This window comes from Anguilla rostrata, chromosome 11 (genome assembly GCF_018555375.3).
Source record: "Anguilla rostrata isolate EN2019 chromosome 11, ASM1855537v3, whole genome shotgun sequence".
NCBI lineage: Eukaryota > Metazoa > Chordata > Actinopteri > Anguilliformes > Anguillidae > Anguilla > Anguilla rostrata.
The window spans coordinates 27,453,263-27,466,603 of NC_057943.1; the positions used below are offsets into that span (position 1 = coordinate 27,453,263).

Genomic DNA, 13,341 nt, shown 5'->3' on the forward strand with positions numbered 1-13,341 from the left:
CCCCGAAGGTCATTGGAACAACTACAAAACACAGGTCCGATAAGGTACAATACTGATTTTGTAACGGTTATTCATAGCCATGAACACATTAAGTCCAATTCACACAGTAAACATTACTTTCTGACCTAATCTAAGTCAATTTAGGAGGCATGACAAGCTACAACATCAAGATAATGTCACAAAGAAAAAAAATGTTACAATGGAGGTACACGTAACATGAAAGTGGCACAGATGGTGCATGTGTAGCATGAAAGAGGGGGATTTAAGTGATAAAAAATGATCCCAGATTGGGAGTGCCCTGCAGAGTGGTGATAGTTAGTTTGTCCAGGTATAGTCTGAAGAAATGAGTCTCCAGACCACGGCAAAAGATGGGCAATGAGGGAGCGGTTCGTGGAGGGACACAGTTTACCTGGATGCACATTTTTTTGTCATCCTGGTTGCGTATGTGGGAGTCACTAGAATACAACCACAGCGATGTCATGCCCACCCACCAGGTTTCCCACAATTCCACTCAAGACATCATTGCTGTCCTCAGCTGAACGATTCTGATTGGCGAGTCCGTAGAAAACCCGTGCCAGATTGAAACAAAAACAACTAAATGATTTACAGGGAAGCCCACCAATGCTGGCTGAATCCATTGGATGAAATCTACAGTGCAATTTAATCTGATAGTTACAAGCCAAATGCAGTTATAATCAACCATATTAGGTACTTGAAGATGAGCTTTACTAGCGAAAATTGGCATGTTTATTAACATATTAATGACATTTCACCCTATTTTTAGCCCAAAGGTCAACGCTGTTGTCTAAATCCTATTCCAGTAAAGCACGCATTACTGGCAGAATGACAGTGTTAATTTTAAAATTATACAGGTGCCAACTGTTTGGCAGGTGTCCTTCAAAACTGTGGTATAACTTGAGCAGTCCCGTGACACAGAGTGAGCTGAGGGCAGGGACCCTCATTGGTCAGGCATTTTACTAACCACCGGCAAAGCATCTACCCAAAATTAATACCATAACCTATCTCTTGGTGGGAGTGAAAGAAAATGAAAGGTTGTCCATTAGAAGGGCCGAATGAATTTAGTTTGACTCAAAATCAATTGATCAATTTTCACTTGTCCAGCATCTGAAAGCACATTTGTAAAGTTTGAAAATCTCCTTGTCACTATGCTGTGGACACAGTCTGCCTTCTCCGATAGTGGACACCAGGGATTTTGGGCACCATGAAAAGATCTCACATTGGGCCCCATCACATCATAAAATCCTATGTTGTAATATATTGAATGGTACCTGTCAGTTAGGGCCTGTGGAATTGTCCTTCCGGGTCACACAATTTGAAGTTAGGTCACATATGTTTTTGAGCCCTGCCAAGTGATTTTGAGAGAAGGTCAATAACACTTGTTCTTAAATCTGCATAAATTTGTCACCATACACATATTATGGATGTGGTCAGCCATTTTGAAATGACAGTCCAGTGGGCATTTTTTGACACGTCAAAATTTCCTTCATAATTTGAAATTGGCAGACACTATAGGTTCTAGGACGTCATTTATTCAGAAAGTGGCATTAGAAATGTGGGGGGGGAACGGGATGGCCGTAATAAATATAATTTTTGAGTTTTTCAGCATGGGAAAGGAGTGAAAATGTGGAGGAGGAGGAGGAGAAGGAAGAAGAAGAACAACAACAACGACAATGACAACAACAACGACAACAAACCTAGCAGTAAATATCAGGAGAGGAGAAGAGATGAGGAGATTTTAGAAAACCATAGCAAGAGGAGAGGAGAAAGGCATAAAATAAAAAAAGAAGATAAACTAGAGGAATAAATAGAAAGCAAGAAAAATATCTTCATTACACTTTCCTATTTTACATATACAAGAATGTCACTGTTCGAAATGTAGACTATATAACAAAAATCATAAAGTTCTAGTAACCAGTTTTGGGCTCATGCAAGACTTCTAAATGCAGTGTGTGCCTTAAAATATAGCAAATGCATGAGTACATATCACTGGACATTTAAAGTTAAAACTTTCTAACTCTGAAGTACATTTGGTAGTGAATGCAAGTAGTTTCTATGATCAGCATATAACAGCATGATGCTATTTGAGTCGATTTTATACCGTTGCAGCTCTTTAAGTGGTTGGCATTGTAAAGCCAATTTTCCATCAGTGTGCAACACTAAAAATAGGCTGCAGTTTTAAAATAAGAAGCCATCACATGAAATTAATAATGGCAGTTAGACGTGACGGCCTGTGTGTTCGAGAGAACCGGGCATTCTTGGATTAGTGGTGATAACAAGCCGCTGCCTTTTGTAAATTGATACGTGGCCGCAGGCCTGACTAGGGGTGGGGGCTGGGCTGGGGGCAACTCCCATCAATTTCAGCTTAATATGTGCATACAAACAACATGCAAGTCAACATAACATACGATTTAGTATGCTTGGATAGATAATACCACAACACTATATTATTGAGTTCACTATATTATATTATATTATATTATTGTACATTTATGATTTGATTTTATATTTTTGTAACTTGTAAAAATGTCCCTTCTTGTGGGCCCCCACCCCATTGTGATCAGGAGGCCTGTGCACCTCTTTGACACCGTGAGCTATGCCAGTGGGAGGAAACTCATGGCAGGTTTTTACCACAATGGACAGGCCTGAGGTGAGAGGTCAGCATAGTCAAATCAATTGCTACTGTAGAGAGCACTGGCTGCTCACATACATGTGTGTGTATGTCTGTCTGCATGCTAGTGCAAGCAGAGGGAGACATCTAGGGAAGCTGAGGAACTTGGGAATGACTACCAATACGATCGAATAACAATAAGTGAAATGGTGAAAAGTAGCCTAGTGCTCCTGCAGCAATAGCCCTGTCAAACATGGGTTTAAAATACATGGGATTTCTTTTTTTATTTTATTTTTTTTTACCACGGTATCAAATTAGGTATCAAAATTTATGGAATTTCACTGGTACTGGTATCTACCAAAATTTTGGTATTGTAACATCCCTAATGACTAATTAAAGGGATGCAGGGAGGCGGGGTTTGCATATACAGATTACAGCAGCCTACTTACTTACAGTACAAGCCTGACTTACAGTAGCCTGAAAGCTCAGCGCATTGATTGACGCAGAAATACTGATTTTCAGACCCTAAATGCATCTGAGCCAAACAGGATTTGGCTCTATTGCCGTACAGTCCCTCCTGCAATCAGCTGGAAAATCAAAGTGCAACATATTTTTGAGTGCACTAATGACATACCCCAGTCCTCTGTCTCTGAACTGTTTAGGGTCTGAAAAAAACGGGTATTTCTTGATCAATCAGGAAAACTTGCACCTCTGCCTTTGTCTGAAACCCTTTCTAGCTTTGTCCAACTGACCTACCACATTAACTGGATGAAAAATGTTGGCATGTGAGTGTGTAGCCATATATTATTTATTTATTTAGTGAACATGGGTTGGTACCTTTTCAGCATAATTCCGTTGCACTGAATCCTGTTTCCTGTCCACGTTCTTTCTGATGGACATTAATATAACAGATAAACATCATACTTAGGACATTGTAATTGTCAGCACATTTTCTGTTTTACATATGATATCAATATTCATATTATACAACAGGCTTAATTATAGACATGGGCACATGTGCAGACACACACACACAGTTTGACATCTGAACTGATATACAACATTAAGGGAATGAAATGGAGATGTGATAAGAGAGTGGAGTGTGGCTAAGCAATGTATAAAAACACGTGTATTCACACGCACTTTACCATTGATTACACAATTGAGCTTCTCATTCCCTTTGTTGCCATCTGGTGTGCGTTCTGATCATTGCATAAATGGAAGCAAAAGTTTAACTGTAATTTTAGTCGGTTAATGTAAATATAAGAATAGAGTTTGCCAGGTTGAAAAATGTTTATTTCTTAAATACTGTACCATGTTCTCATTAATGATAGAATTTCCTCTGTGCGTCACTTCAACCTGCCAAAACGATAAATTAATGCACGAACATAACCAACCGTTGTGCAGCATAGGCTGCTAGTCAGAGCTAGATGGACAATGCAATTTTTTTCAACAGAAATAACAGAACAAATTGTCATGAAGGCAGATCCTCGGACAAGAAAGCTACTGTTACTGTTACTGTAGAAGCACACATTTTTATTTGTATGTAGTGTGAGTTGTTAAGAACAGTGAAGGTCGCGTGAGAAAGGCTATGTGAAATACCAATAACTTGCTCAAAGGATTCCAGTTCACATTCTAAACATAGCTGGACTATATTTTCACAGCACGTCATAACTGTATCCCAGTCTATGAGAGTTTGTCATTGCCACTTGTTAATCACTTCCTTTGAAAGTGTGTGTATTTTGTACTCAGAAAATCTAAGGTTTATATGTTGTTGTTTTCAAAGACTTTAAAAGAATGGTGCTTGATGTCTTAATAGGGGCTAGCTATACATCAGATGCAAAATGAAAAGATCCCAAACACGCCCATTTCTCTATCTCAGTCTCTGATTTATGCTGGATAGACGGAGCTCATTAACATATGTTTCACACTTGTATAAATCCACGAAACTTATCCAAAATTCTGCAAATGTTAAGGAACATTTAAGAATGAAAACATTTATTAAATGTATTCAATATCTGTTAAATGTATCAGATATTCAGCTGGATGTATGAAATATTCTATTAATAATACATTTAATAATTGTGTGAAACTTCATTGAACTTGTATTAAATGTATCACAAATTTAAAAATAAACCTTAAACTGCAATGGTGTACAGTACACAGAGGGACTCTAGCAGTAATATTTATTATTATCCAATTGGCCAAAGTATCTTGAGAGCAGCATCAATACTTTGTATGAATAACTGGGTGTTTCAGACATGACTGGTGGTGCAAAAAACTGAGTATTGAGAATGCAGGTTGTACCAAATGCTATCTTTTCCAGGATTACATTAACCATCAGAACTGATCTAATCACCTTGTTACAATTTCCGAAAAAGAATCCCCATTTTTTTAAATGGATATAGTGTCAAGCTGTACATGAAACAGACAACTTCCTCAGATAGTCCACCTCAGATTAAGTTCAGGACATTCATACTCCAAGTCAAGGGCTCAAAATGACAACCCTTAATGATACATAGTAACATGCAAACATATTGGCTTTCTCCTTAACACTCTAACTGTAAAAGTGCACGGTCGGGGCGTCTCTTAAGTGATTGCACCTGTCATTAAGGTTACTTCCTTCCATCACGTGACAGTCGTCTTTCAACACTTACCGCTTTGGAGCAGCCTTAAAGAACACGCGCTGAAATGCAAGCTTCAAAGACGGAAGCATTTGTTGAACAATGTCGCCATCAGCTGGCTGACGAGTGTGCTACAGTTACTCATTCCAAGGCAATTATCAGCGACTTTGTTCCAATCTGACATTGGTCTTCTAAGGCCATTATCTGAATAATAATAATAAATTGAAATTTGAAATGTGTTACTATTATTTTAAACATCATATCTTTTATCCCTTTCAAGAATCTTACTGTTTTTGTGCAAAATGGGGAGTCTCGATTCAAACACTACAAATATTGCACATAACTTTTAAGAAATGGATACATATATACGGTGAGATTTATAATGTATGGGACAATGGGTTTTTTTTTTTGTTTAGTTTTTTTTGGGCTCTGTACCCACAATTAAAGTTATAATGCATATGCTTAACTTTTTTCAAATGGTATTTTTATACATTCTGGTTTCACCATGTAGAAATTACAGAACTGTTTTATACATAGTCCCCCCATTTCAGGGTACAATGATGTTGGGGACAAATGGTTTCATAGGTGTTTCTGATTAGTGTAGTGTAGTGTGTTCAATTGCTTCCTTAGTGCAGGTATAAGAGCACTTTCAGAATCTAGTCTTGAATCTAGGCTCTTGGTTGCCTTTGGAGTCTGTTATTGGTGTTTTTCATAATGAAAACCAGAGTTGTACCAATGAAAATCAAGGAAGCCATTATGAGGCCGAGAAATAAGAAATAACAGAAGCATATGTCAAACCTTAGGCTTATACAATCAAGTATTTGGAACATTGTTAAGAAGGAAAAGGGCTTGGTAGGCCTAAGAAGACTTGCTGATGACCAATGAAATTGCACCATAATGAAGAAAAACCCCCAAACAGCAGTCCGACAGATCAGAAACACTCTTCAGGAGGGAGGCATGGATGTGTCAGTGACTACTGTCCGCAAATCACTTAATGAACAGAACAACAGAGACTACACCTGCAAAGTACCAAACATGACTACTTTCATTTACATAACATTAATACATCTCAAATATTATGGTGCCCTGAAATGGAGGGGCTATGTATGAAAAGTGGTATATTTTTTACACGGTGAGACAAAAATGATTAAAAATACCCTTTAAGAAAAGCTTCACTTTAACCACTTGTGAATTGTTTGCTTATAAATCTAAAATTGTAGAGTGCAGAGACAAATAAAAAAATGTCTTTGTCCCAAAGGTTATGGAGCTCACTGCATGCATGCATGCAGTAGATATGACAGTAATTTAGCTGTCAATATGTATCATCAAACACAACGGTGGATCTAAAACACAACATCGCCATCAAGGTCTTGGTGACAGCGAGGTATCTACAGGCCAAGTAAACATCGCTTCAAGCATGAACGCCATTTTCCCAGCGAGCTTCCCAACCAAGACCTAACCAGTCTCAGCCTCACTTTGCTTCAGCAGTTTGGCAAGAGAAGGTTCAGTGTAATGTAATATGACTGCTGATACAAAGCCAAAACATTTTAGGCTGATGAAATATTTAAATTCGGCAGTAGATTAACCTATGAATGATTAAAACTGTTTTTATTTGAGCTGCTGTATCAAAGGGAAGTCACATTATGAAGAATTTACATGAGATTTCAAGATCATATGAGCAACAGTTCAAGTTGTATTCACAATCAAAACCTTCCCCATATGAAATATGGCAACCAGGGAATTTAACCCAACCAACTTGACAATTTTGTTTATTATTTATGTCACATTATGATTTAAAAAAATATATATTTGAAGGTAATATGTCAGGTATGGATAAATGGTTGAGGGCACAGGTTAAAATTTGCCATATGTAATATGGCTGGTTGCGAAAACGTGATCAAGCCAAATCCAGATCACGTGCAAAATGATGATAACATTATGAGCATGTGTTGAATGGGAAATATACAATGTATACAATGCGATCATTTTTTACAACTTCATTTTTTCATTTTTATCGAGGTGATTGCATTTGTGGAACTTAATATTCATAATTTAGGAAGAAATAAACTAATCTAAATGAGTATTATAATGTTACAAGTATCTTGGTTCATTTAAACCAATTTATCTGTGATGCGCACATCTGTGGTTATAAAGCCTTAAACAGAACACCCCTAAATGGGCGAGGATTGGCCAGATTTGGCATCTGCGTGAAGGATTTAAGGTGTACTTACGTTGTCGTGATATGGACCTATGCAATTAACACAAGGTAATGCTAAGTTTACCCCCATCACCAGCTGGAAAAATCGTGATTTATGGTTTATTTTAAATAAATATAAAGCCTTACACCAGAAATTACATCCGAATGCACTCCAGGAGGCTATTTAGTGGCTTAAAATATTTTTAAATAGTCTACATTCTGTAATAGCATAGATACTGCTAAAATGAGATGTGATAACTTGTGAGGAAGAAGTATCTATCGCGACATAAAAGCAGCTAGGATGGAATCGTGTGAATGGCTATGCGCCCCGCCCACCCCATTATATAAAGTCCATCGCCTCGCAACAACCAGAGCCGGGCTACAAAGACAGCGAGCGCATGACACCTACAACTCTCTCGTGGCTGCCATTGTGAGGTTGTCAGCCTGGAAGCTTCTGCACGAATATGAATTTGACTGAATGCTATAATTAACTCGAATAGAGAACACTTCGGTACAATAACCTACGTCCTATACGAAGCCATGGAAGCTTATGGAATATCACTTCTTAAATGGCGAAATTGCGGTCAGTAAAGTAATTCCGGTTATTAATTTTTGACTCTCCGATTTCTGGAGGAAACTAATTGGTGCTTGTTTACGCCTGAACCCAAAAATTTTTAAAAGACAGTGTCAACTAATTTTTGTTAGCTGCGCTTCGACTGACATCATACCCAATTTGAACGCACATCGAAAAATCCAAAAGTGGGATGCTGTGACGCTGATCAGATGTGTCTTCAGTTCAAAGTCATTTGCTACCAAACCTTCTTTGGTTATGCACAAGAGACACAGTTCTGATGCGAAATTAACCAGGGGAGGGTAGGAGATTTAAACTTTTTTGAATCGGATTAAGAAAACATAATTCGCAAAGGATTATCAGACAAACCAGCATGAATGGCACTACGGGACTCCTGAACCCGACGCTGACCGTGGAAGAGTACACGGACAGTGCGGGAATTGACAACGTGCGCCAGTGCTGCAACTTATCTGCTGCCGCCGCCGCCTCGGTCATTACGGATGGTCGGTTTGGTCTGTCCCTACCGACCGAGCAAGATCTCTTCATCATGCGCCTAGTGCAGATTGCTGTGCTGTGCGTATTGTCGTTGACCGTGATTTTTGGCATCTTCTTCCTGGGCTGCAATCTTCTCATAAAGTCGGAAAGCATGATCAACCTGCTCGTGGAAGACCGCAGACCGTCAAAGGAAGTGGAAGTTATAATGGTCGCGTCCTAAGTCGGGGACAGAGCACAGAAGAGTCGGAGGACATGCTGTGACATTTAACATAAAGTGGATTTTCATTATACCCTATGGGTAAATGACTTGTTAACTGTTTATTCTATTGTTACGATTGAAAAGTGGTTCAGACTGCATCCATATAAAACAATGTTAATGCGCAAACAAAATAATCCACTAATAATTGCAAGCATGTTATTGTATAACAACCTCGTAAAACGGCAGAGCACACTGGGCTGCCCAACTGGTCGACTATTCTTTGGTAGAACAAAAATATATGAACGTGTTGGTAACAATGATTGTGAAACTACGCAAAGGTTACTATGTATTTACTCACTTTGAAACTCACTGTCTGATCCAGCCTACGCGTATAGTGTTTCTGAACGTGCAAACTATTATGAATTAGAAGAAAAAAACGTATCACACTTTGTGTTTTGAAACATGAATAAAATGTAGCCGAAAGTGGGTTTCTTTTTACTACATTGGCAAAAGCAGACCTTAACTAGCCTATTGGCGAATTTTAAAGTTTTTGGCAACCAGTTTTGTTGGCGTACACATGCAAACCGTAAGGTACACTACCTTCTTAAATCAGCTGACAGATTTCAGGGCTGTGTTTTTTTTCAGGGTGTAAGATCAATGCATGCCATGTTTTCAAGAATTTATTTTAAACGAATTGCACGGCCAACACTTCACCGGAAAGACATTTGTAATTTTGCCCTGAATAATATTAAATTAAGGGATCATACTATTACAAGCATTTAGACTACATTTTAACCAGTCTGATCATCTTAAATACGAGTATATTAAAAAGAAAACAGCTGTATTGATTTATGGTTGTGCCAACAGCGAAATGTGAATTAGTGTACTGTGATAAAATGTGGATTATCTCCCAACGAAAAGCGCGTGGGAAAACGTAACAGAATGGGAAATTGGACGAGCACGTCGGCCTGAGCGTGCTCGCGCATTCTAAGACGAAGATCATTGCAAGACTCAAGCCCATTCAAAGATTTCTGTGTTTCACCCCAGTAGCATTGCCTATATAAGACGCGCCAGGTTGCGGCTACTAAAGTTACAACCTGCAGGATTTACTCATCGCGTGTAAAGATCGACAGGCAGCGCCGTTTTAGTGCGGAGAAAGGTGGTAATAATTGTAGATGCCAAAAGTCTGGAGGGGTCACAAAAATAGCCTCCAGTTTAGACCTAGTTTAACTTCGTTCAGTGGTGGTGAAATCTTCTCGTGGGGTGCAGACTTACGGGCCTCGCACCTACCAACGTGATATGGATCACAGCACTTGCTCTTGAGTAAATATGAAATACAAACAAAACTGACCCATTGCTCCACGCACCAACATCCATGCGCACAATCAGCATCAGTCAGTCCTTACGTCGGCGCGGCCACTTAGTTCTGTTAATTGCGTTTCATACAGGCCACGCCAATCAGCCCGTGCACAATGCGCTCTTCATAATGGAAATAACGAGGCTGTGGCCTGAAATTCTGTTCTACCACAAGTGCAATAATTACAAGGTACAATAAATACAAGCGCCGCTGAGGTCGCCAGCGATAATAAATGAATTAAGGCCCGAACACTAATGACGATAATGCATTATTACAATTGCAATAATATAAACAACATGCTACTTAAACAAGACTATTTTCCGATCCAAGAATGGAACAGAAAGAAAAAAAACATGAAGTAAAACGGAGACTGCAACATAAATTGGTAACGTTTAGCAAATAAGAACTTTTAGCAAATATTTATACAATGTAACCTTATAAACATCCAACAGTCTAAAATGTGAGCAAAAAATAGCAAACAATATTTTAATCCAAATAGGCATCCCAGCCGAAACATACATCACAAACGTGGTTTCAAAAGTGCTGTTTTAATCCGACTTCGAAGCATTTGTGTAGTCTACAATTTCGTAGTGGACAGGTCAAAGGTTACCTGTAATCCAGGCTCTTATGTTTTTATTGAGGTTTATGTTTCAGTCTTGCTCTTCGTATATTTTCTCCTGACGCACGTGAGGAAAACGTGCCAAACCCTGTCGTGCAAAGGCTTTTACTCTCAAATCTTCCGGTGTAATACATATTTTAGATGATCACTTCAGACTCTTCGGAAAATAACATTTCCCTGCTGTCCAGCAAATCGGCTTTTTCCTGACCATCTTTATTTTGTGACCAATGCTTGCCATTCCAATGTCAGCGACAGTCGCCATAATGTTACCGCTTGATACATGTAACACGGTCAATAACTGAATATACGAATATAATGCGACTATCGTAGCCATTTCAGGTTTGCATACGTGCAATTCAGTCCTCTTCCACCTACCAAAGAAATGGAACAATGTAATAAAACATTTGCGGGAAATACGTCTTAAAAACCTTTTTTAACGTGCTAAGTAAAAATCTGTTCCGGAAGTGATTTCGGGCATTAGGGGTTACTTCCATTCACAATGAATGAAACCATACATCATTTTAAAAGGTGATCTGTCTTTGAAAGGTTAGTATGGATTTCGTAGTGTATTCTAACGGGAATTGGTGCTTGGTTACCAAAAACATGTCCCCATCTTTACAAATGTAACATTTATGTAATTAAAACGGCTAAATGACAAATGAATATACTCAAAGCTGTTGAAGCAAAATTTCATAGTGCTAGGCTATATATTTTCTGATTAAATGAAAAATCCAAAAACTGTTACATGTATGGCGACTCTCCCCTATGCTTATCAAAGTATTTGGACAGTGGCACAATTTTAGTGCTTTGAAAGACTTCTGCATGTTTTCTAGAGGACGAACCATTAAAATTTAAAAGTGGCCCATGTAAGAGAGCCCATAACCCCAGTTCACTGAACAACCACTGACATTTTGTTAAATGTAAAAATTTTAAAAAATTACAATTTTAATTTGCTGTTAGTCAGCACTTAGTTGATCAATTAAAGCTACTGACAGTTACCTCACCTGATTTCTTGAGTCAGAAGAGTTTTCACCTCATCTGGTTTATTAAGTCTGAAAAAGTCACCAGTTTTATTCTGAACATGAAAACAACAGGACGTGTGGCTCTCCAAAAAAGGGGTTGGCTACCACAGCCTCAATAAATAAATAGCTTAAAACCTATTTAGGCACCAGTTTAGTTAAAGGTTAGTCAGCATTTTCCTATTGATTTTCCAAGTGTTTTTTTTTTTAAAAATCTGGCTGACATACAACCCCACAGCGAGCATGAGAAGGTCAAAGGTCAGCAGAGCGTCTCTCACGCTCTCACGCATGTGACTTGCTGAAAACGTGCCTAGTGCATTCTTCACAGCAAGTGACCAAAGCAGATGGTGACATGAATTTAATGGGGGGGGGGGGGAAGGGGCAGTCAGGCAATAATCCAAATTAAAGATTAGAATGGCATACTATATGGATGCCCTCAATCCCACCAAGCTAGCCCACAGCTAGCCTCTTGTGTCACTGCACTTACATACTGTATCATACATAACATTGAGGGTAGGATTACAGGGGCTGTACGTAGACAGAAACCATCAGATTATGAGGATTTGCTTACTCTAAAGGGCAGGGGAAGAGAAGTGAAAGAGACAGAGCATTATTTGTGTATCAGCCCTAGTGGCAGGGTCACAGTTAAAGTGAACTTTCATTTTAAAAATAAAAGGATGGTTCAGAGGGATACCCCACACTCAATGGATCCTAAATTAAGTTCCTATTAAATTGCAAGAACTAATCCTCTTATTTCACAAACTAGATCACATTTCTTAATTCTCTAGACAATGCCCAGAATCCCCGTTAATGTATTTCAATCCATGTGCTAGCCTAACGCAAACAGCATGGTATAAGAATTTTTTTTATGGTGCAATATGGATATTTCACGTGCGAATGTATCACGTGAATAAAGCCCAAAACATACCCTGTGTATGTAAAATCGATTTCATGCATTGTTGCATTCTAAAATGTGTCACCTGAAATTCTTAACCCAATGCAAGGGCGAGCTGCAGTGTCAAGCGTTGCAGCGAGGGTCACTCGCTATCTGGGGTACAGCACTTTATGTTCATGTGTTAATGTGTAATGTGTCATTTATATTGCGGTCTGTGCTGTATAACACCTAGTATAAGTCATGTTTGCCTATGCCACACATACTGTGAGCTAAATGTCTGCTTACTGTTATTCTACATTTCAAACCACAAATATAATTACTCTCAGTCACATGAAGGAAAGATAACTTTAATATTAGCGTGTGGATACCAGAACGGAAACCTGTCTGCATTTACATGTAAGCTTCTCTCTCTAACCAGCGAGAACACTGCACAAGCCACTCAGAATTTAAAGAGAAGCCTAGATCTCTAGTTCACTTCAGGCTCACAGAACAGTTAGGAATACTATATTTATGGGCAATAAAAAAATAGAAATTGCATGTCCGTTTATATTTGCCTTCTGTAAGAAAGTGGAACATTTCCCTGCTATAAAACAAGACGCCTGCTGTTCAGAACCGGTAGATAGCCTGCTCTCTCTAAGGGCTACAATTTTAGATTCTTATGCCAAAGGTGCCCTTTCACGCGAGAGGTTACACACAATACGCCCAGCATCGTGTCCTTTTGAGGCACAAAACCTCA

At 38.8% G+C, this 13,341-nt stretch overlaps 2 protein-coding genes across 2 annotated transcripts in view; one reads left to right on the top strand and one right to left on the bottom strand.

Moving 5' to 3' along the window:
- The window catches only part of zgc:56699 (uncharacterized protein LOC405758 homolog), a 42,317-nt gene that overhangs the window by 13,407 nt on the left and 15,569 nt on the right, over positions 1-13,341 (bottom strand). The window lies entirely within an intron of this gene.
- Positions 7,835-9,192, top strand: rprm3 (reprimo, TP53 dependent G2 arrest mediator homolog 3). Its single transcript, XM_064299137.1, has one exon. It carries the CDS (start codon positions 8,395-8,397, stop codon positions 8,734-8,736), a length of 342 nt encoding a protein of 113 aa, XP_064155207.1. The 5' UTR covers positions 7,835-8,394; the 3' UTR covers positions 8,737-9,192.